The sequence below is a fragment of the Pristiophorus japonicus genome, chromosome 4 (genome assembly GCF_044704955.1).
Source record: "Pristiophorus japonicus isolate sPriJap1 chromosome 4, sPriJap1.hap1, whole genome shotgun sequence".
Classification (NCBI taxonomy): Eukaryota; Metazoa; Chordata; class Chondrichthyes; family Pristiophoridae; genus Pristiophorus; species Pristiophorus japonicus.
Window position 1 is genome coordinate 152,871,222 of NC_091980.1, and position 26,932 is coordinate 152,898,153.

Genomic DNA, 26,932 nt, shown 5'->3' on the forward strand with positions numbered 1-26,932 from the left:
TTCTCTACCACAGAAAGTTGTTGAGGCCAGTTCTTTGGATATATTCAAAAGGGAGTTCGATGTGGTCCTTACAGCTAAAGGGATCAGGGGGTATGGAGAAAAGGCAGGAGTGGGGTACTGAAGTTGCATGATCAGCCATGATCATATTGAATGGTGGTGCAGGCTCGAAGGGCCGAATGGACTGCTCCTGCACCTATTTTCTATGTTTCTAAAACAGAGATGTCAAATTTCCGTTGCATTATTCAGTTAAAGTTGATAGGTTTTTAAAGCACAGGCCGTGTTTGTGACCGTGAGGGAAATAACTACTGATTAGATACTTGTCGCTTCTACTTTATATTCTATAAACTTCCAAAAGTGCATTTAGCTAAGTGTGTTATTGCTGAAGCCAATGTTCAATTTCCAAAAGAAAAGACTGCTTGAATTTTGAAGCCAACTAATTATCTTCCATGTTTTCTGTTCACCCTTGGAGGAAAAGGCAAATGTTCTAATTGCTTAGACCCGAGGGATGATGGCAACACAAAATCAAAAGACAGTTAGGAGAGGGACCATATTCTCTGATTTACAGCTTGCAACACCATGGGCGATTGACTAGTAATGCAAAGGAAAATCGGGCTGAATGTAGAGAAGATAGAGGGGAAGCATAGTGAGGATTAGAATCGCATTGCACGCATCTGGGGCATATGCAGAGATACCAGACTGTCGGACTCCTCAAATCTCAGAAACAGACTCCATTTCCCACAGTATTTGCCCTTGCTCTGATATCTGTGCAAGTGCTACTGGCTTCTGCCATATGATTCTTGTGCAGCTGGCTGCAACCCAAAATAGATCTTTAAATGGTGCTGTCAACTAATAACTCGTTCTGCTCAGGTTAATATTACTTTGGGCCCATAATCAGCCATCTTGAGAGTCCACTCACTCACTTCATAAGTTACGAATATATCAAAAATGACAGACAGAAAAAGATGTCCAAGTCCTTCCAGCCCTCCCATACAGTTACGATGCCTAGTGCAGCATGGTACATGCACTCCACACCCATAGCCATGTGATCTCCTGGGCAAAGCGAGAAACTTGCCCATTTACGGGTAAGATCTGGGAAATTACCCTCTGCCTCTCTTAGGTAGCCAAAACCAGTCGAGGAGATCGTCCTGGCCCTGACCAGCATTACCAGGTAGCTACCTATTGTAAAAGGTTATCTCTGCCCCAGACACACACAGGTCCAACTCTCGCGTGAAGGAGTTGAGCGAATCCACGAGCTGGCAGCCTGTAAAACAGGTCCACTATTCTCTGGGAAAAGAACCACCTTCCGACATCTAACCTGAGTCTGCCCTTGCATAACTTTGTAAAAGGGACCCCTGACCCTCACCAATTGATCTACACAAACACAATCTCGCCCCTTCATCTTATAAACCTCGATCAAAGTGTAATGTCCCAGCTCTTTGAGCCTGTCTGGGTAACTGAGATGCTTTAAACTGGGAATGAATCTTGTAGCCCTCCTGCACTCTTTCAAAGCCTCAGTGTCAGCCATGTAAGGAGGGCAAAACAGAATGCAGTATTCCTGCTGAGGGCCATGAACAACGGCATAATGGTGTACTTTGTTATATAGTGAATTGTCCTGTAAATCCACCCGTACAGGTTATTATAACAAAGCTTGAAAGTTTGAATTTTTAAGCAGTGTTGTCTCTTGCAGGTTGGTGCTGAAGAAATGTCGTTTCCGCCACACATGAATCGCCCTCCTTTGGGGATACCTCCATTGCCACCGGGTATTCCTCCTCCACAGTTTGCAGGATTCCCTCCTTCTGTGCCACCTGGTATGTAAATTGGACATTGTTTTAAAAGCTATAGAAAACTACCGTGTGTTGTAAATGTTTTTCTGAACACTTTATAGGTGTAGGTTTTACGTGTAAGTGTCCCTGTAGCTTGGCGAGTATGTCAAAAAGGCTCTAGCCTCAAGCATGGTGTGTGCTGGGTTAGGGTGGAGTTAGAGCGGCTATAACTGGCCTCAACATCTTGGAGCTCGGAAGATAAAAATCAGCCCAGCATTCCTATTCACGGACCCGGAATTTGCGGTGGGTAATGACATGAACTGCCAGCGTTCGCTGTTATTACCCCTTCGACACTTGACGGCAACCAATGAAGGGACCGAGTGTAACATAGCCAAGTTTGCTGCTGAAACAAAGATGGATGGGAAAGCAAATTGTGAGGAGGACACACAAAATCTGCAAAGGGATATAGACAGGCTAAGTGAGTGGGCAAAAATTTGGCAGATGGAGTATAAGGTGAGAAAATGTGAGGTTATCCACTTTGGCAGAAATAATAGAAAAGCAAATTATAATTTAAATGGAGAAAAATTACAAAGTGCTGCAGAACAGAGGGACCTGGGGGTCCTTGTGCATGAAACACAAAAAGTTAGTATGCAGGTACAGCAAGTAATCAGGAAGGCAAATGTAATGTTGGCCTTTATTGCAAGGGGGATAGAAGCAGAGAAATCCTACAACTGTACAGGGTACTGGTGAGGCCACACCTGGAGTACTGCGTACAGTTTTGGTCTCCGTATTTAGGGAGGGATATACTTGCATTGGAGACTGTTCACTGGGTTGATTCCGGAGATGAGGGAGTTGACTTAAGAAGATAGGTTGGGTTTATACTCATAGGAGTTCAGAAGAATGAGAGGCGATCTTATTGAAACTTATAAGATAATGAGGGGGCTTGACAAGGTGGATGCAGAGAGGATATTTCCACTCATAGGGGACGTAGTCTTAGAAAAGGGGCCACCCATTTAAAACTGAGATGAAAATTTTTTTCTCAGAGGGTTGTAAATCTGTGGAATTCTCTGCCACAGAGAGCTGTGGAGGCTGGGTCATTGAATATATTTAAGGCGGAGATGGACAGATTTTTGAGCGATAAGGAATAAAGGGTTATGGGAAGCGGGCGGGGAAGTGGAGCTGAGTCCATGATCAGATCAGCCATGATCTTATTGAATGGCGAAGCAGACTCGAGGGGCCATGTAGCCTACTCCTGCTCCTATTTCTTGTGTAACCTCGATGTGGTGCATGCACATCTAAACGGGGAGATCCTGAAGTTGCGGTCAGTGATTGACTGGTCCGACACTGGTTGCGCCGCGTCTCCCCCCCCCCCCCCCCCCCCCAAAAAGCCAGCAATCAGTGAAACTGACACAAACTTGGGCTTTTCAATGGTAATGTCGCTGTTAAATATCCCATTAAATGTTGGACCTGGTTAGATTAGGTGTAACTGGGGTTTTAGCAGCGTATTGACTTACTAAACTACTAACCAAGGCAAAGAACAAAAAGGGCCACTGTACAGCAAAATTCTAAAAGGACAAAGGGTGTTAAAAAAGCAAGCCTGAAGGCTTTGTGTCTTAATGCAAGGAGTATCCGCAATAAGATGGATGAATTAAGTGTGCAAATAGATGTTAACAAATATGATGTGATTGGGATTACGGAGACGTGGCTCCAGGATGATCAGGGCTGGGAACTCAACATCCAGGGATATTCAACATTCAGGAAGGATAGAAAAAAAGGAAAAGGAGGTGGGGTAGCATTGCTGGTTAAAGAGGAGATTAATGCAATAGTTAGGAAAGACATTAGCTTGGATGATGTGGAATCTATATGGGTAGAGCTGCAGAACACTAAAGGGCAAAAAACGTTAGTGGGAGTTGTGTACAGACCTCCAAACAGTAGTAGTGATGTTGGGGAGGGCATCAAACAGGAAATTAGGAGTGCATGCAATAAAGGTGCAGCAGTTATAATGGGTGACTTTAATATGCACATAGATTGGGCTAGCCAAACTGGAAGCAATACGGTGGAGGAGGATTTCCTGGAGTGCATAAGGGATGGTTTTCTAGACCAATATGTCGAGGAAACAACTAGGGGGGAGGCCATCTTAGACTGGGTGTTGTGTAATGAGAGAGGATTAATTAACAATTTCATTGTGCGAGGCCCCTTGGGGAAGAGTGACCATAATATGGTGGAATTCTGCATTAGGATGGAGAATGAAACAGTTAATTCAGAGACCATGGTCCAGAACTTAAAGAAGGGTAACTTTGAAGGTATGAGGCGTGAATTGGCTAAGATAGATTGGCGAATGATACTTAAGGGGTTGACTGTGGATGGGCAATGGCAGACATTTAGAGACCGCATGGATGAATTACAACAATTGTACATTCCTGTCTGGCGTAAAAATAAAAAAGGGAAGGTGGCTCAACCGTGGCTATCTAGGGAAATCAGGGATAGTATTAAAGCCAAGGAAGTGGCATACAAATTGGCCAGAAATAGCAGCGAACCTGGGGACTGGGAGAAATTTAGAACTCAGCAGAGGAGGACAAAGGGTTTGATTAGGGCAGGGAAAATGGAGTACGAGAAGAAGCTTGCAGGGAACATTAAGGCGGATTGCAAAAGTTTCTATAGGTATGTAAAGAGAAAAAGGTTAGTAAAGACAAACGTAGGTCCCCTGCAGTCAGAATTAGGGGAAGTCATAACGGGGAACAAAGAAATGGCAGACCAATTGAACAAGTACTTTGGTTCAGTATTCACTAAGGAGGACACAAACATCCTTCCGGATATAAAAGGGGTCAGAGGGTCTAGTAAGGAGGAGGAACTGAGGGAAATTTTTATTAGTCGGGAAATTGTGTTGGGGAAATTGATGGGATTGAAGGCCGATAAATCCCCAGGGCCTGATGGACTGCATCCCAGAGTACTTAAGGAGGTGGCCTTGGAAATAGCGGATGCATTGACAGTCATTTTCCAACATTCCATTGACTCTGGATCAGTTCCTGTGGAGTGGAGGGTAGCCAATGTAACCCCACTTTTTAAAAAAGGAGGGAGAGAGAAAGCAGGGAATTATAGACCGGTTAGCCTGACCTCAGTAGTGGGTAAAATTATGGAATCAATTATTAAGGATGTCATAGCAGCGCATTTGGAAAATGGTGACATGATAGGTCCAAGTCAGCATGGATTTGTGAAAGGGAGATCATGCTTGACAAATCTTCTGGAATTTTTTGAGGATGTTTCCAGTAAAGTGGACAAAGGAGAACCAGTTGATGTGGTATATTTGGACTTTCAGAAGGCTTTCGACAAGGTCCCACACAGGAGATTAATGTGCAATGTTAAAGCACATGGGATTGGGGGTAGTGTGCTGACGTGGATTGAGAACTGGTTGTCAGACAGGAAGCAAAGAGTAGGAGTAAATGGGTACTTTTCAGAATGGCAGGCAGTGACTAGTGGGGCACCGCAAGGTTCTGTGCTGGGGCCCCAGCTGTTTACATTGTACATTAATGATTTAGACGAGGGGATTAAATGTAGTATCTCCAAATTTGCGGATGACACTAAGTTGGGTGGCAGTGTGAGCTGCGAGGAGGATGCTATGAGGCTGCAGAGTGACTTGGATAGGTTAGGTGAGTGGGCAAATGCGTGGCAGATGAAGTATAATGTGGATAAATGTGAGGTTATCCACTTTGGTGGTAAAAACAGAGAGACAGACTATTATCTGAATGGTGACAGATTAGGAAAAGGGGAGGTGCAGCGAGACCTAGGTGTCATGGTACATCAGTCATTGAAGGTTGGCATGCAGGTACAGCAGGCGTTTAAGAAAGCAAATGGCATGTTGGCCTTCATAGCGAGGGGATTTGAGTACAGGGGCAGGGAGGTGTTGCTACAGTTGTATAGGGCCTTGGTGAGGCCACACCTGGAGTATTGTGTACAGTTTTGGTCTCCTAACTTGAGGAAGGACGTTCTTGCTATTGAGGGAGTGCAGCGAAGATTCACCAGACTGATTCCCGGGATGGTGGGACTGACCTATCAAGAAAGACTGGATCAACTGGGCTTGTATTCACTGGAGTTCAGAAGAGTGAGAGGGGACCTCATAGAAACGTTTAAAATTCTGACGGGTTTGGACAGGTTGGATGCAGGAAGAATGTTCCCAATGTTGGGGAAGTCCAGAACCAGGGGTCACAGTCTAAGGATAAGGGGTAAGCCATTTAGGACCGAGATGAGGAGAAACTTCTTCACCCAGAGAGTGGTGAACCTGTGGAATTCTCTACCACAGAAAGTTGTTGAGGCCAATTCACTCAATATATTCAAAAGGGAGTTAGATGAAGTCCTTACTACTCGGGGGATCAAGGGGTATGGCGAGAAAGCAGGAATGGGGTACTGAAGTTTCATGTTCAGCCATGAACTCATTGAATGGCGGTGCAGGCTAGAAGGGCTGAATGGCCTGCTCCTGCACCTATTTTCTATGTTTCTATGTTCTGGCCCTGAAAACTCATTTTAATTTTGTGGAGTGTCAAATTTCTCCATCATGATAAAAATTACAATTTTTAAGAAACATTAAAAAAAAGTTGTACTTGCCATTTTTAAAATGATGTTTACTATTTTTAGGGGCACCTATGATTCCTGTACCTATGGGAATAATGACACCAGCCACAACTGTAAGTATGGTCACTGTCAGCTTTATTTAAAGGTTGATAGTATGTAATGGTACCAGAAATCAAATTGCAGAAGTTAATGAAGTTGGTCAGTAGAAGTGGTTTGACGTACGGCAGTTTAATTTAACGTTGCACTCGAGCACCTAGGGCTAGCTTGCTTGATGTTTTCAAATGATGGAGGTGGAATAAATGTTTGAAGTGAAAACCCTAGACTTGAATCATATGTAACACTCCAATATCAAGTTCCTCACACGAATTTGAATTTGTAATTACTTTGTCTTCCTAGTTGTAACTGTTTACCTCCTGCGATTAGTGGCCCTTAACAATCAAATGTTGTGATGTGTAATGCTGGCTAACATAAGAAGGGACATAGGATCAGGCCATTCAGCCCCATGAGCCTGTTCTGTCATTCAATTAGGTCATTGGTGTCTTAACTCCATCTACCCACCATGGTTCCAGAACCCTTAATATCTTTGCCTAACACAAACCTAGCAATCTTTGTTTTGAAATTTGCAATTGGCTTCCAGCCTCCCAACAGCTTATTGCAGAGGAGAGAGTTCCAGATTCCCAGCACCCTTTGTGCTACCTGACATCACCCCTGAACGGCCTGGCTCTAATTTTAAGGTTATGCCCATTTGTCGAAACTCCCCTGCCAGAGGGAATAGTTTCTCTCCATCTACCCATCCAATTCTTTAACCGTAATCTTCTATATACAAGCCTAGTCTATGCAACCTGTCCTCTTAATTTAACCCTTTTAGCCCTTGGTGTATCATTCTGGTGAATCTGCACTGCACCCCCTCCAAGGCTAATATATCCTTCCTGAGATGTGCTGAATGCAGTTCTCCAGATGGGAGTCCAACCACAGCTCTCTGTTTTTATTCCCTTTGTATTCCAGCCCACTTGAGGTAAAGGCTGACATTCTCAATATACCCATTAACATGAAACCATTCTATCTTAAATAACATTTTCCCAGTTTTGGTATATAATTGCCAACATAAAACATTTTTAATGAAGATCTTGGTTGCTACTTGTTTATAAATTCTTCTTTTTTCATATTTTAAACTGCCGTGGACCATCTAGTGATGAAAGGTTACAAACAATTGATGTAAATCAGTTAATGGTTACTGGCTGGTATTTAAAAAGGCTCAGCTTGTAACTTGTTGATTTAAATCAAAATGTAACATTGTAGGAGCAAGGTATTGGAGCAGTATTTCTGTTCCATATAATACCGTCTGGAATTTCATTTAAAATTTAAATGTTAATGTTATTGGTCTTAAACAACAATTAAGGAAAAATCTTCCTTTTTGAAGAACATACCTGAGAATCAGACTCTGGTCCAGATGTAGAAATGAAATGAGTAATTCTAATCTAAGGGTAACATTATCTCTCATTTTTGAATGCTTGTAAAAATTGTTTTGTTTTTTGCAACCATTTTCTTGCCTCTTCTGAAAGTATCAAATCCTTGCTGAAGTGCTACTGCATGCTGCCTGGGCGACCATTGTTCATGGGTCGCAGCTCAATTGTGCCATCATGAGAGGCTTCCATGCAGTTGCAGCATGGATTAGGAAAGCCTGGTCAGTGCTGCCCTTCCTTGACCCACAGCACTGAAGCATTGACCCTGCTGTGGCTGGGTGCGGGGAAAATTGCTTTGTTTTAGTCCAAACTGAAAAGCTCATGCAACACAGAATTAATTTTTAAAGGGTTAGATAAAGGAAATTTGACCTATCAAATAAAATATTAATGTCACTGTGTATGAAGTTAAAATCAAGTGATCATCCTTTAACCAGTGAAAATACAACTTCACTGAATTTTTTGCTTCAGGAATTATTTTACAAAGGGCAACACAATCTGATCCTTTTAATTTTCCATAAGAAAAATAACATCTTGAGGCTAAAACATCTTCCTGGGGTGAGAAAGCTGAGCGTTGAGGAGAGATTGAGTCGATTGAGCCTATACTCTCTGGAGTTTGGAAGAATGAGGGGTGATCTCATTGAAACCTAACATTCTGAGGGGGATTGACAGGGTAAATGCAGAGAGGCTGTTTCCCTGGGCTGGAGAGTCTAGAACTAGGGGGCACAGTCTCAGGATATTTAGGGCTGAGATGAGGAGGAATTTCTTCAGAGGGTTTTGAATCTTCGGAATTCTCGACCCCAAAGGACTCTAGACGCTGAGTCGTTGAGTGTATTCAAGGCTGAGATCAATAGATTTTTGGAGTCTAGGGGAATCAAGGAATATGGGACCGGGCGGGAAAGTGGAGTTGAGGTTGATGATCAGTCATGATCTTATTGAATGGCGGAGCAGGCTTGAGGGGCCATAGGGCCTACTCCTATTCCTTATGTTGTTAAAGGGCAATTTCCAATAAAATTTGGTAGTACAAATTTAAATGGGTAAAAATATAATCTTCAGGAAATAGGTATTTTTGAAAGTGTGAAAAATGAAGTTAAAAGGAGCACAGCCCTCCAAACCTGACATGCCAAAGTTGTCATTTGACCTCTGTTAAGGATGTTCGCTTCAAAATAAGCAACCATTAGGTGGTTTGTTTTGCCAATGATAACCATCGTAAAATGATTCCAGATTTAGAGGGGGTTATCTGGGAGTCTGGCTTGGCACGCTCCTTAATTTAATAAGTGCATGAAAACCTGAATTGTGACAGACTGGGATATATTTAGAATAGAAGTATAATTTGTAAAAGTGTCTTCCATGTGACAAGAACTAAATCCCATGTTTCTGGAAGTCGTGTTGTATTTACTACTGTTGTCTTCCTCCCCCTTTTCAGGTCTCCATGCTGTATACCATGAACCGTTGCCCAACAGAGGGCAAACAGGTAACCTGTTCTGGAATCACTGCCAATGGCATTCTATAACTGAACATTAAGAATTGTATGAAAGCAGTTCCTTTCTCCCCCAAGAACTACCTTTTTTTCTTCAGTGCAATCCCCAGACACCCTTGCTGAACTTGGAAAGTCTACATGGTGAATTATGGGCACTGACTCACATCACACCAAACATATTTAAACAGCAGTAACAGGTGGCCTCACCATCCCTGGGTGTATTGTGAATGATTGGAGTTAGTGTCAGTGAAGCAGAGACCATGTCCAGATTGAACAATGGGTTAGATAGGTGGGCGAAGAAACTGGGAATTAACAGATATGGCAGCAGGGCAGGAGGATAGACACCAATGGTTGGGCCAAATGGCCTGTTTTGTGTACTAATTTCGATATAATTCGATGATTCAAGGTGCGACCATAACAGAATCTTAATGTGTCATATTTTTAAAGCAAGTGAGGTGTTTTGTAATCAGTTAAAATAATTTAGAAGTTAACTAAAGCCAAGTACAACTGAGATTTTAACTGACATCCACGTGTGCACTGACTGCGATCAGGACGGGCAAGCCAAGTTGATTTTTCCACTTTGAATGGAATGGTGCTCAACCAGTTGCAACATCCTTGCTTCCTCCCTCCCACTTGAACCATCAGGACAGCTCCAGCTGAGCCTTTCCTGTTCATTGTGATTAATACCACACTGCAATGTGTCGTTACTCTGCCATTTTAGCAAAGAAGTCTAAATGTCGCCACTATCTTGGGTTTATATTTTCAGAAAGTTAGAATTTGATGGCAGGACGTTGCATTGAAACGGGGCATTTTCAATCTGCGTTTCCATGGCAATGTTGTTGTTTGCTGGTGGCTAATTGTATTAGTTGCTCAATGGCATTTGGGAGCCAATGCCCTTAACATTACAAAATACTCGCTGCCTTTTACAAGTTGTTCAGTTTCTGATGAATGAGAATTCTTAAATATTCCTGTGTTGAATGATGGAAAAGGGTGAGACTCTACACGTGAGGTCCCTGCAGACATCAGAGCTACATTTACTTCTCTCTGTAGACTTTTGAGTATTAGTCCTGCTTTTGTCTTATTTTGAATTTACCTTGAGGCTTTAATATTTTGTATGTTTTAATGCGTTTGCAGAGATGAGGCTTTTTCTAGCTTTGCTTATAGCCCATCCCCTTTTCACTTGAATTATCTTGCAGCTTCTTCAATGTTTGCAACTGCTCTTTTCATTGTACAGTCTTGGCATAACCTCAGTACAATTGTTTAACTGTTAAGTGTCTACCTTCCAGCATTTTGTAGGCTTGTTTAATAGCCTCACCACATTAAGATGTTGCAGTGATGGAATCCACTCCCATCTCCTGTTTTGAGGCTCCATGCTAATTTTATTCTGTTCAACACTTTTCCATTTCAACAATACATCTGTGATTAGTACTTTCTGATCCTTTAGCTTTGTATCCAGCACTATACCGTGAACTTCTTTAATTTTCAGCTTAATTACTAATCTTTCAAGCAGACCTTTACAAATAGTCTTCAGAAAGCCCAAATAAGCAACAGTAGCATTCTCCAGTCTCTTCCATCTGTAGTGTCCTCAATCCCCCCCAGGTGCTGAACATAGCATCAGCTTACTTCCTTCACTTTCTCTCGTACTGTCCAGGTGTTCCTCCTCTCACTCCTTTCTAACTCCGGAGTCTGTTTCTCACTCTCGGCCCTCCCTCCATCGGTTTCTTCATTTCTTCCCCTCTGTTTTACTCTCTTCCCCCCCCCCCCCTCTCTGTCTGTGTATCTCTCTCCCCATTCCTCTTTCTGTTTACACCCGCATCACTCCCTTTGTTTCTGTTGCACTCTCCTTTCCTGCACCTGTTTTTCTGTACTTTTTCCTCACCTGTTTCATTCTTTCACTTGCTTATTCCTCTTTCATTTCATTACTTCACTTTGACCCATCCCTTTCTTGCTTCCTCTCCACTTCTGTGCACTTTTCACTTCGTTTTTTTCTTTGTTCCTTTCTTACCTTTCTGTTCTTGGCTCATTTGCCTTGTCTCTGCAACCATGGGTAAGTAATGAGAAACAGCAGAATCCCCAGGCAGCTGGTCAGACAGAGAGAAACAGCAGTGTCCTCACCTGGCTGGTCAGACAGAGAGAAACAGCAGTGTCCTCACCTGGCTGGTCAGACAGAGAGAAACAGCATTGTCCTCACCTGGCTGGTCAGACAGAGAAACAGCAGTGTCCTCACCTGTCTGGTCAGAGAGAGAGAGAGAGAGAGAGAGAGAGAGAGAGAGAGAGAAACAGAAACAGCAGCAGCAGTGTCCTCACCTGGCTGGTCAGAGAGAGAGAGAAACAGCAGTGTCCTCACCTGGCTGGTCAGAGAGAGAAACAGCAGTGCCCTCACCTGGCTGGTCAGAGAGAGAGAGAAACAGCAGTGTCCTCACCTGGCTGGTCAGAGAGAGAAACAGCAGTGCCCTCACCTGGCTGGTCAGAGAGGGAGAGAAACAGCAGTGTCCTCACCTGGCTGGTCAGAGAGAGAAACAGCAGTGTCCTCACCTGTCTGGTCAGAGAGAGAGAGAGAGAGAGAGAGAAACAGAAACAGCAGTGTCCTCACCTGGCTGGTCAGAGAGAGAGAGAAACAGCAGTGTCCTCACCTGGCTGGTCAGAGAGAGAGAGAAACAGCAGTGTCCTCACCTGGCTGGTCAGAGAGAGAGAGAAACAGCAGTGTCCTCACCTGGCTGGTCAGAGAGAGAAACAGCAGTGTCCTCACCTGGCTGGTCAGAGAGAGAGAAACAGCAGTGTCCTCACCTGGCTGGTCAGAGAGAGAGAGAAACAGCAGTGTCCTCACCTGGCTGGTCAGAGAGAGAAACAGCAGTGTCCTCACCTGGCTGGTCAGAGAGAGAGAGAAACAGCAATGTCCTCACCTGGCTGGTCAGAGAGAGAAACAGCAGTGCCCTCACCTGGCTGGTCAGAGAGAGAAACAGCAGTGTCCTCACCTGGCTGGTCAGAGAGAGAGAAACAGCAGTGTCCTCACCTGGCTGGTCAGAGAGAGAAACAGCAGTGTCCTCACCTGGCTGGTCAGAGAGAGAGAAACAGCAGTGTCCTCACCTGTCTGGTCAGAGAGAGAGAAACAGCAGTGTCCTCACCTGGCTGGTCAGAGAGAGAGAAACAGCAGTGTCCTCACCTGGCTGGTCAGAGAGAGAGAGAAACAGCAGTGTCCTCACCTGTCTGGTCAGAGAGAGAGAGAAACAGCAGTGTCCTCACCTGGTTGGTCAGAGAGGGAAACAGCAGTGTCCTCACCTGGCTGGTCAGAGAGAGAAACAGCAGTGCCCTCACCTGGCTGGTCAGAGAGAGAGAAACAGCAGTGTCCTCACCTGTCTGGTCAGAGAGAGAGAAACAGCAGTGTCCTCACCTGGCTGGTCAGAGAGAGAGAGAAACAGCAGTGTCCTCACCTGGCTGGTCAGAGAGGGAAACAGCAGTGTCCTCACCTGGCTGGTCAGAGAGGGAAACAGCAGTGTCCTCACCTGGCTGGTCAGAGAGAGAAACAGCAGTGCCCTTACCTGGCTGGTCAGAGAGGGAAACAGCAGTGTCCTCACCTGTCTGGTCAGAGAGAGAGAAACAGCAGTGTCCTCACCTGGCTGGTCAGAGAGAGAGAGAAACAGCAGTGTCCTCACCTGGCTGGTCAGAGAGAGAGAGAAACAGCAGTGTCCTCACCTGGCTGGTCAGAGAGAGAGAAACAGCAGTGCCCTCACCTGGCTGGTCAGAGAGAGAGAGAAACAGCAGTGTCCTCACCTGGCTGGTCAGAGAGAGAGAGAAACAGCAGTGTCCTCACCTGGCTGGTCAGAGAGAGAGAAACAGCAGTGTCCTCACCTGGCTGGTCAGAGAGAGAGAGAAACAGCAGTGCCCTCACCTGGCTGGTCAGAGAGAGAGAAACAGCAGTGTCCTCACCTGGCTGGTCAGAGAGAGAGAGAAACAGCAGTGTCCTCACCTGGCTGGTCAGAGAGAGAGAAACAGCAGTGTCCTCACCTGGCTGGTCAGAGAGAGAGAAACAGCAGTGTCCTCACCTGGCTGGTCAGAGAGAGAGAGAAACAGCAGTGTCCTCACCTGTCTGGTCAGAGAGAGAGAAACAGCAGTGTCCTCACCTGGCTGGTCAGAGAGAGAGAAACAGCAGTGTCCTCACCTGGCTGGTCAGAGAGAGAGAAACAGCAGTGTCCTCACCTGTCTGGTCAGAGAGAGAGAGAAACAGCAGTGTCCTCACCTGGCTGGTCAGAGAGGGAAACAGCAGTGTCCTCACCTGGCTGGTCAGAGAGGGAAACAGCAGTGTCCTCACCTGGCTGGTCAGAGAGAGAAACAGCAGTGCCCTTACCTGGCTGGTCAGAGAGGGAAACAGCAGTGTCCTCACCTGTCTGGTCAGAGAGAGAGAAACAGCAGTGTCCTCACCTGGCTGGTCAGAGAGAGAGAGAAACAGCAGTGTCCTCACCTGGCTGGTCAGAGAGAGAGAGAAACAGCAGTGTCCTCACCTGGCTGGTCAGAGAGAGAGAAACAGCAGTGCCCTCACCTGGCTGGTCAGAGAATGAGAGAAACAGCAGTGTCCTCACCTGGCTGGTCAGAGAGAGAGAAACAGCAGTGTCCTCACCTGGCTGGTCAGAGAGAGAGAGAAACAGCAGTGCCCTCACCTGGCTGGTCAGAGAGAGAGAAACAGCAGTGTCCTCACCTGGCTGGTCAGAGAGAGAGAGAAACAGCAGTGCCCTCACCTGCCTGGTCAGAGAGAGAGAGAAACAGCAGTGTCCTCACCTGGCTGGTCAGAGAGAGAGAGAAACAGCAGTGTCCTCACCTGGCTGGTCAGAGAGAGAAACAGCAGTGTCCTCACCTGTCTGGTCAGAGAGAGAGAAACAGCAACATTGGGTCTCATTCTAAGGGGAGGAGCTTGGTGCAATTGGCAGATCCCAGCCAATCAAGAGTAACCACTTCAGCACTGCTGTATTCCATGACATTTTTAAATTAAGAACATAAGAATAAGTAGCAGGAGTAGACCATACAGTCCCTTGAGCCTGCTCCGCCATTCAATAAGATCATGGCTGATCTTGACCTCAACTCCACTTTCCCGCCCGATCCCCATATCTCTTGATTCACATAGAGTCCAAAAATTTATCGATCCCAGCATTGAATATACTCAACGACTCAGTATCCACAGCCCTTTGGGGTAGAGAATTCCAAAGATTCACAACCCTCTATGAAGAAATTTCTCCTCATAGTCTTAAATGGCTGACCCCTTATCCTGAGACTGTGCCCTCTAGTTCTAGACTCTCCAGCCAGGGAAACATCCTCTCAGCATCTACCCTGTCAATCCCCCTCAGAATCTTGTAACTTTCAATGAGATCACCTCTCATTCTTCTAAAGTCCAGAGAGTATAGGCCCATTCTACACAATGTCTCCTCATAGGACAGCCCTCTCATCCCAGGAATCAATCTAGTGAAGTTTTGTTGCACCGCCTCTTCGGCAAGTCTCCTTAGATAAGGAGACCTAAACTGTGCGCAGTATTCCAGGTGTGGTCTCACCAAGTCCCTGTACTGTTGTAGCAAGACTTCCTCACTCTTGTACGCCAACATGCCATTTGCCTTCCTTATTGCTTGTTATACCTGCATGCTAACGTTCTGTGTTTCCTGTACGAGAACACTTAAATCTCTCTGAACACCAGCATTTATTAGTTTCTCACCATTTAAAATATTGTGTTCCTATTCTTCCTACCGCAGTGAAAAACCTCACCTTACCTCACGATACTCCCATCTGTCTGTCACCTTATTGCTCACTCACTTAACCTGTCCTCCTCGCCGCTTACTGACTCACCTAGCTTTGTATCATCAGTAAACTTGGATACATTGCACTCGATCCCTTCATCTAAGTCGTTGATATAGATTGTAAATAGCAGAGGTCCAAGCACTGAACCTTGCAGCACCCCGCTAGTTACAGCCTGCCAACCGGAAAATGATCCATTTATCCCTACTCTCCCTTCTGTCTGTTAACCAATCTTCAATCCATGCTAATATATTGTCCCCAACCCATGAGCCCATATCTTGCGTAGTGATCTTTTATGTGGCATCTTATCAAATGCCTTTTTGAAATCCATATATACTACATCTACTGGTTCCCCTTTAGCTCCCCTTTACATCCTCAAAAAACTCTAATAAATGTGATAAACACAATTTACATTTCATAAAACCATGTTGACTCTGCCTAACCATACTATGATTTTCTAAGTGCCCTGTTACCACTTCCTTAATAATGGATTCCAGCATTTTCCTGATGACTGATGTCAGGCTAACTGGCTTTCTCCCTCCTTTCTTGAATAACGGTGTTACATTTACTACAATCAAATCCGTTGGGACTGTTCTAGAATCTAGGGAATTTTGGAAGATCAAAACCAATGCATCCACTATCTCTGCGGCCAGCTCTTTTCGAACCCTAGGATGTAGGCCGTCAGGTCCAGAGGATTTCCTCTAGTATAATTACATTAGGTTCCTCAATTCCCTTGGTTCCCCACTATTTTTGGTATGTTTTTGTGTCTTCTACTGTGAAGACCGGTGCAAAATATTTGCTTAACGTCTCTGCCATTTCCTTATTCCACCTGTCTCAGCCTCTAAGGGACCAACGTTACATTAAAACATTAGATTCATAGAATTTGTGAATCTTGTGACAAAAGCTTAACCATATTAGGCTGTCAAATCGACATTCTGCTGCAGCACTGTGAACATTAGATCCACTTTCTGCAATCTTCTCTGTATCCAGTATTTTGCATGGTTTAGTATGGTCTCTAAATTTATAACTGAACAAATTGGTATTTAAATAACATTGAAATTTGAACAGGAATATCGTCTCACTTGGAGTTTGTGATATCAATAGCTTCATACAATAACACCTTTTCTGTTATGTATACTCTCGAATCACTATTACTGCTTTATAAAAAGGATACGAAGAGATGGTCTTTCACTGTTGTCTTGAATAATGGATTCAAACATTCCAGTATTTCTCACAGGTACTGGTGCCAACCTCTGTGCCGATGGTTGGAAAGCATCTTGGACCACGGAAGGACCATTCTAGTCAGAGGAACCGTGATAATGATGAAAATAGTGGCCCCACGACAACGGTCTTTGTAGGCAACATATCTGAGAAAGCTTCTGATATGTTAATCAGGCAGTTACTTGCGGTAAGTTTGTATTTTGTACTTCTGTAAAGTATACACACAAGATTGATTTTTGTTTGCAATTTTCTCCGCCCATGAAATTGGAGCTTCCTGCTGGAGTATGATTCAGTGGATGCTGGTAGCCACCTTGTCCCTTAGCCAAGTGGATGATGGCAGCCATCGCGTCCCTTGGCCAAGTGACCATTCTTTGTGTTTGAGCCTAGACATTTACTGTTGGCGGGCTATTTAACGGGACATGACGGTGAAATCTAATCTTGTCCTCCTTTCACTTCCCTTGCCCGCCCCCCAACCCCCCCCCAACCTGGTGTGTGTACATACTCATGTTCAAGTACGGGCTGTGCAGTAGTAAATGGAGCTAAACTGATCCATGTGTCTCGCAACCCCAGATTACTAAAACAGTTGCGGTGCCTGTTTTGCACTGTTTAGATTAGAAAGAAAAATCTCACTCTAACGTGGTGAATTGCGCAAGTGTGTGATTACAGTTGGGTAACAACTAATGCTTGCATTTACCAAAATCATGGTCATAGAAACTTATCGCACAAGAGGAGGCCACTCGGACCATTCTGTCTGCCAGCCGAGAAAGCTATCGGCTTAATCCCTCTTTCCAGCTCTTGGTCCGTAGCCCTGTCGTTTACAGCACTTCAAGCGCACATCCAAGTAAAACAGCAGCACGAGTGTAAAAATTTTACATTTGAATCAGATCAACATTTATCTTTTAATTACATGGATGTAATATTTATTTTCATGGATGCAAAAAACAAACTTTCAAATGAAAAGATGTGTCTTGTGAACAGTACTGTGTGAGCTCCAATTTATTTTGTAAAAGATACTGCAATAATCCTCTCAATTTGTAGAAATGTGGCTTGGTTTTAAGCTGGAAGAGAGTTCAAGGAGCTTCAGGAAAGTTGCAAGGTATGTATAGTCTGCAGTTCCAATTCTGAGTTGTACCATCAGTTATTTGCCAGATTTCACCAGTGGAGCTGTTGCTTGAGTCTACTTGTAAGTGATATTGCATATTCTCCACTGGAATCTGTTCTCATTGTAAACAAGTACTTGGATTGTAGAAGTCTGTAATCACAGATTGTTCCAAAATATCATGTTGTGAGTTGTAGGGCATGCTGCTTGGCACAGGCGATTTCCTGTGCATTGTATTTTCTATCTCCCAGGCAATTTCCTGTGCTTTGTATTTTCTATCTCACAAGCGATTTCCTGTGCATTGTATTTTCTAGCTCACAGGCAATTTCCTGTGCTTTGTATTTTCTATCTCACAAGCGATTTCCTGTGCATTGTATTTTCTAGCTCTCAGGCAATTTCCTGTGCTTTGTATTTTCTATCTCACAAGCGATTTCCTGTGCATTGTATTTTTTAGCTCACAGGCGATTTCCTGTGCATTGTATTTTTTAGCTCACAGGCGATTTCCTGTGCTTTGTATTTTCTAGCTCACAGGCGATTTCCTGTGCATTGTATTTTCTAGCTCACAGGCGATTTCCTGTGCATTGTATTTTCTAGCTCACAGGCGATTTCCTGTGCATTGTATTTTCTAGCTCACAGGCGATTTCCTGTGCATTGTATTTTCTAGCTCACAGGCGATTTCCTGTGCTTTGTATTTTCTAGCTCACAGGCGATTTCCTGTGCATTGTATTTTCTAGCTCACAGGCGATTTCCTGTGCATTGTATTTTCTAGCTCACAGGCGATTTCCTGTGCATTGTATTTTCTAGCTCACAGGCGATTTCCTGTGCTTTGTATTTTCTAGCTCACAGGCGATTTCCTGTGCATTGTATTTTCTAGCTCACAGGCGATTTCCTGTGCTTTGTATTTTCTAGCTCACAGGCGATTTCCTGTGCATTGTATTTTCTAGCTCACAGGCGATTTCCTGTGCATTGTATTTTCTAGCTCACAGGCGATTTCCTGTGCTTTGTATTTTCTAGCTCACAGGCGATTTCCTGTGCTTTGTATTTTCTATCTCTGCTCAAGGTGTTGGAAGCCGTTAGCCAGGTACTTCCCAAAATAAAAAATCACTTCGATTGTCATGGTGGCTGCTAACTACAACTATTGGGTTAGCTTGACTCATTTGGGGAAGGTAGTGGGTTCAAGCCCCATTATTCTAGGCCGATAGTTCAGCAAAGTACTGCATTGTTGGAAATGCGCTCTCTTTCAGCTGAGATGTTTAACTGAGATCCCTTTTGTCTGCTCGGGTGGATGTAAATGTTCACGTGGTGCTTTTCAAGGAAGAGCGAGGAGATTTTCTGGTGACCAACATATCTCCCTTAACTAATGCCACTAAAAACAGGCTGGCCCAGATTTTCTTGTCAAGGGGGGTGATGCTAATGGCACTTGGTCTTATTTATGCACCAACGGTACAGCAACTTCATGCGAGGGACAGATACATGGTTAAACTCAAATATCCAAAAGTTGCTGTCCGAGTTGACCCGCTCCGCCACTAACTAGTTTTGCTAAAACTGCATCTCGAGTCTGGCTCATCATTGACATGTATTGAATGGCATGAAGGTGCTGTATTTGTGTGGCAGACATGAACTAAACTCACTACAGGAAGTCAAGTCTTGTCCATTTTATGTGTAAGTATTCTTTTAACGACATGCTGAGTGTTACTGTCTTTGGCACTGAAAATTAACTTTACAAGTGTGGAGTCTCATTCCTTCAGGTTTAATTGCTGGAGATTTATAAAAACATTTTTTTTTCACTTCTCCTTTGTCTTTTCGCTCCATCTCTCTGAATCCAGTCTTTCCTTCCCTCTCTTTATTTCCCCCTCTGTACCTGATTAGACATTGAATTTACACTTCTTAGTCCTTGCACTGTTTGTCACAATCCTTCAATATGGTTGGTTAAGGAGCTACATAGTTGTTTGTCCTGTTCACTTGGGTCCCAGATGCCCGATTTCCCTCACTGCGCTTTCACTCAGCTTGTGCTTTCAGCAACTTGCAACGCAAAGAATTAAAAACCTAAACATGCAAGTCTAACTAATGGCAGATATTGTTAAGTGCCCTGCTGCAGCAACAATCTTGTCCATCATCTTGTCATCTGTGGAACCTTGCTATATGGAAACATAGAAACATAGGCAGCCATTTCGACCCATTGTGTCCATGCTGGCCGACAAAGAGCCGCACGCTCCTTGGTCAGCAGCCATAAAGGTTACATGTAAATCTCTGAACAATGACGGAAAGGCAAAGGGCACCCAGCCCAACCAGTCCACCTCACACAACTGCGACACCCCTTATACTGAGAACATCTACACTCCACCCCAACCGGAGCCATGTGATCTCCTAGGAGAGATAAAAACCCAGGCCAATTTAGGGAGTTGGAGAATCATACAATACAACACAGGAGGAGACCATTCGGTCCAACCTGCCTGTGCCAGCTTTTTGGTAGAATTATCCGAATTAGTCCCACTCTGCTGTCCTGTCCCCATAGCCTTGTAAATGTTATCCCTTGAAGTATTTATCCGATTCCCTTTTGAAAGTTACTATTAAATCTGCTCCCACCGCCCTTGCAGGCAGCACGTTCCAGATCACAGCAACTCGCTGTGTAAACAGTGTTTCCTCATGCTAATCACCTGTGTCCTCTGGTTACCAACCCTTCTGCCACTACAAACAGCTTATCCTTTATTTTATGATTTTGAACACCTATCAAACCTCCTATACTCTTAAGGAGAAAACCCCAATCTTCACATAACTGAAGTCCCTCATCCCTGGAACCATTCTCGTAAATACTCTCCAAGGCCTTGCTATCCTTCCTAAAATGTGTTGTCCAGAGTTGGGGGCACTACTCCAGCTGAGGCCTAACCAATGTTTTATAAAGATCGGCATAACTTCCTTGCTTTTGTACTCTATTCCTCTATTTACAAAGCCAAGGATCGCATATGCTTTTTTAACATCCTTCTCAAATTGTCCAGCCACACACAAAGATTTGTGTACATACACACCTAGATCTTTCTGTTCCTGGACCCCCATGTCCTCCTGAGTCTGTTACTATCCTCCTAGTTGTTTACTACATTGGAGTTTCGTGTCATTTGCAAACTTTGAAATTGTACCATCTGTACCCTAGTCCAGGTCATTAATATATGTCACAAAGAGCAGTGGTCCCAACACTGAGCCCTGGTGAACAGCACTGTATACTTCCCTCCAGTCTGAAACACAACTGTCCACTACTCTCTGCTTTCTGTCCCATAGTCTATTTTGTATCCATGCTGCCACTGTCCCTTTAATCTCAAGGGCTTTAATTTTGCTAACCAGTCTATTATGTGGTACTTTGTCAAATGCCTTTTGAAAGCCAATATACACATCAACTGCACCAGCCTCATCTGCCCTCTCCGTTACTTCATCAAAGAACTTGATCAAGTTCGTCAAACATGATTTGCCGCTAATAAGTCCGTGCTGACTTTCATTTATTACACCATACTTTTCCAAATGCCAATTAATTTTGTCCCAGTTTAATGTTTTTACAAGTTTCCCCACCACTGACGTTAGGTTGACTGGCCTGTAGTTGCTGGGTTTATCACCCTTCCCTTTTTTAAATAAGGTGTAACATTTGCAATCCTCCAGTCCTCCGACACCAACCCATATTTAAGGAGGATTAGAAGATTGTGTCCAGAACTAACGCAATTTCCACCCATCCCTCAAAAACCGTGGGTACATCTCATCTGGACCAGGTGACTTTTCTACTTTGAGTGCTGCCAACCTTTTAAGTGCATCCTCTTTATGTATTTTTATCCTATCCAATATTTTGCTGCCCCCTTTGCTACATTGGCAGCATCTTCTCTAGTGGAGACAGATGCAAAGTACTGATTTAGTACCTCAGCCATGCCCTTTACCTCCACAAGAACATCCTGTTTTTGGTCCCGATTCAGCCTCACTCTTCCACTGACCACATGTTTATAAAAGACCTTTTAGGTTAGTTGCTAACCTATCCTCATACTCGCTCGGTGCCCCCCTTATTCCCTTTCTTTAGATCTCCTCTGTACTTTCTGTATTCAGCTTGATTCCGTACTGTGTTATGAACCATACAATTGTTCCAAGCCTCCTTTTTCTGTCTCATTTTAATCTATATCTTCAGTCATCCAGGGAGCTCTGGTTTTGGATGTCCTTCCTTTCCCCTCCATAGGAATCTGTCAGTTCTGTACTCAAACCGTCTCTCTTTGAAGGCCTCCTGTTGTTCAATTACTGTTTTATCTACTAAGAACATAAGAAATAGGAGCAGGTATAGGCCATACGGCCCCTCGAACCTGCTCCGCCATTCAATAAGATCCGATCATGGACTCAGGTCCACTTCCCTGTCCGGTCCCCATAACTCCTTATCCCCATATCATTTAAGAAACTGTCTATTTCTGTCTTAAATTTATTCAATGAGGCAGCGAATTCCACAGATTTACAACCCTCTGAGAGAAGATATTTCTCCTCATATCAGTTTTAAATGGACGGCCACTTATTCTAAGATCATGCCCTCTAGTTCTAGTCTCTCCCATCAGTGGAAACATCCTCTCTGCATCCACCTTGTCAAGCCCCCTCATAATCTTATATGTTTCGATAAGATCACCTCTCGTTCTTCTGAACTCCAATGAGTATAGGCCCAACCTACTCAACCTTTCCTCATAAGTCAAGCCCCTTATCTCTGGAATCAACCTAGTGAACCTTCTCTGAATTGCCTCCAAAGCAAGTATATCCTTTCGTAAACATGGAAACCAAAACTGCACGCAGTATTCCAGGTGTGGCCTCACCAATACCCTGTATAGCTGTAGCAAGACTTTCCTGCTTTTATACTCCATCCCCTTTGCAATAGAAGCCAAGATCGCTTCCTGATCGCTTGCTGTGTCTGCATACTAACCTTTTGTGTTTCATGCACAAGTACCCCCAGGTCCTGCTGTACTGCAGCACTTTGCAATCTTTCTCCATTTAAATATTTGTTTGCAATCCATCTGGGACAGATCCCTTTTCAACTCACTGAAGTTAGCCCTCCTCCAGTTAAGTATTTTTACACTTGGATTGTACCATGTCCTTTTCCATAACTATTCTAAACCAGATTTTATGATCACTGTACCCCAAAATGCGCACTCACTGAAACATGCTCCGCTTGTCCCACTTCATTCCCCAGACCCAGATCCAGCACTGCTTCCTTCCTCGTCCGCTCGGGAACACGCTGATCACTGTTCAGGAACTCCTCCCCTTTTATCCAATCTATATTGGAATAATTGTAGTCCCCCATTATATGTAATTCTTGCATCTGCTCTATTTGCCAAGATAATGATGACTAGACTTTAAGAGTAATGTATTTGCTGTGAAATGCTTTGGAAGGTGCTGAGTAGGGTGCTATGTAAATATATGTTCCTCACCATCAGCTCACTGGGCGCTGACCGGTGGTGTACAGCAGCTTCCCCCTTTCTCCAGACCAGGGAGTCATTAGATGGGAAGGAGTAAAAAAACTCAATGCATTCAAAAAAAAGTTTATTGTTTAGGGGCAAATGGGATGGGAAAGAAGTAAGGTGTTGGGCAAACGGGGCCCATCAAGCTTTTAATTACAAGTGCAAATGGAGCCTAAAATGAGCTGAATGTAGTAACTAAAATCACTCCTTTAAGACTTCATTTCCTATACTTTCTTCTTGAAGAGCTGAAGCCCGGCTATTCAGCATCCATATGGGATACCACAGTCAGTGCTCCCTTGAAGCTGTGGAATAGGAAGATCCCGCACAGACCGCTCACCGGCTTTTACACTGTAAATACCGCACATGCGCAGAAATGTAACGGACTGAGCAGAACAAAGCGCAGCTCACAGGGAACATTGTCCACAGTATATTCTTTTTGGTGGACCTAGTTTTTTGAAAATTAAACCTTGTGCAAAAATGCAAAGTCGACCTTTTTATCCCAGCGTGATTTCAGAATCTATTTTCTTTACAGAAACTTAATGCAGATAAATGATTGCACATTGAAATTATTACCGTTTTGACAACTTTAAAACGTTGTGACGTGTCATTGGTGTAAACATGTTGCCGCTTCTTTCTCTGGCAGCATTTGGTTTCTGTGAGTACAAGGAACCAGAATCCACACTGCGTGCACTAAGGCTGTTACACGAGCTTCAGGTGGGAGACAAGAAACTGCTGGTGAAAGTAGACGCCAAGACCAAAGCTCAGCTGGATGAGTGGAAGGCCAAAAAGAAAGGAGTCAATGGAGTATGTGATATTTCTATAAGCTTTGCATTCGCAACTTGAAAAAGCTACCCACTTTAAAGTAAAATGTAACCGCTGACTCTTGGTTCTCACCGATGGTTTGAAGTGTAACAAGTCTGGTTTCTGTAGAATAGTGCGCGTGTTCTCTTGCTGGTATTGGATCGTCGTAAGAAATGCTGGCATCTTTTACCCAGTAACAGCTGCTATTAGGGAAAGAAATATGGTAAAGGAAAGGAAATTGAGTATTATTTCTAAAAATGAAAGAAATCCTTTGGTGGAAAATAAATTTGAAGCCTAGCCTTTGGGGAGGGGTCAGAGTTCAAATCCTTCTATTGCAGTTGAGTTTTATGTTCAAGAAATTAAAATGCAACATTTTTACTTTGAGCCAGTTCAGCAGGGAGTGAGAATAGTGTCAGGCCTGTATAAGCTTCGGGCTTCAGGGAGAACATATACCTTCATCATTTTGATCCTGTTAAGTGCTGTCCCACCTTTACTTAGTGGTGGGACAGCACTTGGCAGGAACAAAATGAAATCCCCATTCTGCACTAGCAGATGTCAAGCGAAGGCATGGTCATGCTGCAATGCTTTTTGCTGATAAACAGCCGGCTTTGCCCGTACCTTTAAGGCTCACACCTAATTAATGGCTACTTGGGCAAGGTGTTGGACAAAAAAAAGTTTCTATCAAGAATTGGATCTACAGTATATTGCACATCAGCTTCACATTTGAATCGATTGACCTTGAAGGCAAAGTGGGCCATGCTCAGAGATTTAGATCTTACACATTTCCAAATCCCCGACACTGAGGTTAGCTAACATGATCACACATGGCTGATCTAAAAGATAAAGGCAAAGTCCTGCCTGTTGAAATATAATGCTGCATGTTGACACTAGTGAATGTATAAGGAGCATGGGGAAGTGCCATTTGCTGCGTGGTTTGGTTCTGTGAGCAATCCTTCATGTTGGATGTGATCATTTTGATTCTTGTTATGTCCTGAAGGATACAAAAGCTGAGGATTCATCAGATGATGTTGTGGATGAGGAAACCAAAAGAAGAGATCAAATTGTGAAAGGGGCAATTGAAGGATTAATAAGAGAGTACTCCAGTGAGCTAAATGCACCATCTCAAGATCAAGATGCACATCCGAGAAAGAAGAAAAAGGAGAAGAAAGAGGAGGTATTGGTATTTCACGTTCTGTTAAAGTTGTTCTCTGTTGTTGACTTCTTTGTTTTAATCCTTCCTAAATTGTTGATGTAAATTTCCTGACTATAAAAAGTGCGACTCACTCTATTATGCTGATGTAGTATTTGTATTCGGTGAGGGCATGTACTTGTAACCTGGAGGTCTTCAAACAAAAGGTTTTTGTATCAGTAGGTGTAATGTTAATTTATAGTCTAAACAAGAAACTGTCATTCTACCAGATAAAGAACTTGCATTGAAAGAACAGCTTTCATTGAAAGAAACTTCCCAAATGCCTCACTGATGAGTACAACGGGAACACATGCTGAGCAGGGAGAAAGGGTGAGGAGGTGTGACAAAGCTAGGTTGAAGCAATAGCTTTCTAGAGTTTAGCGAGAAATTTCGAGAGTACACCTGATATGACTGAAGGCTCTGCCACTATGTTGGGCTGGGGTTTAGAGAAGCACAGAAGACCATATGCAATGGAACAGTGTTTGAAACATAGAAAATAGGTGCAGGAGTAGGCCATTCGGCCCTTCGAGCCTGCACCACCATTCAATATGATCATGGCTGATCATGCAGCTTCAATACCCCATTCCTGCTTTCTCTCCATACCCCCTGATCCCTTTAGCCATAAGGGCTACATCTAACTCCCTTTTGAATATATCTAACGAACTCACATAGAAACATAGAAACATAGAAAATAGGTGCAGGAGTAGGCCATTCGGCCCTTCTAGCCTGCACCGCCATTCAATGAGTTCATGGCTGAACATGCAACTTCAGTACCCCATTCCTGCTTTCTCACCATACCCCTTGATTCCCCTAGTAGTAAGGACTTCATCTAACTCCTTTTTGAATATATTTAGTAAATTGGCCTCAACAACTTTCTGTGGTAGAGAATTCCACAGGTTCACCACTCTCTGGGTGAAGAAATTCCTCCTCATCTCGGTCCTAAATGGCTTTCCCCTTATCCTTAGACTGTGTCCCCTGGTTCTGGACTTCCCCAACATTGGGAACATTCTTCCTGCATCTAACCTGTCTAACCCCGTCAGAATTTTAAACGTTTCTATGAGGTCCCCTCTCATTCTTCTGCACTCCAGTGAATACAAGCCCAGTTGATCCAGTCATTCTTGATAGGTCAGTCTTGCCATCCCGGGAATCAGTCTGGTGAACCTTCGCTGCACTCCCTCAATCGCAAGAATGTCCTTCCTCAGGTTAGGAGACCAAAACTGTACACAATATTCAAGGTGTGGCCTCAACAAGGCCCTGTACAACTGCAGTAAGACCTCCTTGCTCCTATACTCTCATCCTCTCGCTATGAAGGCCAACGTGCCATTTGCCTCCTTCACCACCTGCTGTACCTGTATGCCAACTTTCAATGACTGATGAACCATGACACCCAGGTCTCGTTGCACCTCCCCTTTTCCTAATCTGTCACCATTCAGATAATCTGCCTTCCTGTTTTTGTCACCAAAGTGGATAACCTCACATTTATCTACATTATACTGCATTTGCCTACTCACCTAACCTGTCCAAGTCACCCTGCAGCCTCTTAGCATCCTCCTCACAGCTCACACTGCCACCCAGCTTAGTGTCATCTGCAAACTTGGAGATATTACATTCAATTCCTTCGTCTAATGGGATTCAAGGCTGAAGGAGATTGCACAGATCGGATGGATCAGGGACGTGGAGGGATTTATAGATGCGTGCAAATATTTTTGAATTTAGTGTGTTGATTAAAGAGAGCCAGTGCAGGTCAGCGAGAAATGGTCTTTGGACCTCTTGTGTGGTGAGGAGTGTTGTGTTGCAATTGAATCTAGAGGCAGCGAAGGCATGTGTAAGGGTTCCAGTGGGAGAGAGGGGTTGGCGCGGGAGATCTGGCAGACTGGAGGTGAAAGTAAGAATGGATTGTGGGGTTTAAAGCTCAGTTTGCAACAAGTCTGGTTCAGCCAGTTTGCACAGTCAGAAAAGAGGGATAGTCAGTGCAAAAAGAGCAGATTTGTGCTGTGGTGAAAGACTATGGCTCCAATATTAATTTTGAGCTGGAGGAAGTTGTGACTCTGTCAGGCCTTGGTGTCTAGCAAACGGCCTGACAGGACTGAGGCAGTAGAGTGGTGGAGAGGTGGAAGTG

At 44.0% G+C, this 26,932-nt stretch overlaps 1 protein-coding gene across 1 annotated transcript in view; it reads left to right on the forward strand.

Moving 5' to 3' along the window:
* LOC139262700 (RNA-binding protein 25-like) overlaps positions 1 to 26,932 on the forward strand; it is a 79,144-nt gene that overhangs the window by 18,202 nt on the left and 34,010 nt on the right. Inside the window, exons 2-8 of the mRNA XM_070877852.1 lie at positions 1,688 to 1,808; positions 6,393 to 6,442; positions 9,216 to 9,263; positions 16,270 to 16,452; positions 17,304 to 17,361; positions 23,467 to 23,627; positions 24,622 to 24,798. Of these exons, the coding sequence (XP_070733953.1) occupies positions 1,703 to 1,808; positions 6,393 to 6,442; positions 9,216 to 9,263; positions 16,270 to 16,452; positions 17,304 to 17,361; positions 23,467 to 23,627; positions 24,622 to 24,798 (783 nt within the window). The 5' untranslated portion in view covers positions 1,688 to 1,702. The remainder of the gene's footprint in view (positions 1 to 1,687; positions 1,809 to 6,392; positions 6,443 to 9,215; positions 9,264 to 16,269; positions 16,453 to 17,303; positions 17,362 to 23,466; positions 23,628 to 24,621; positions 24,799 to 26,932) is intronic.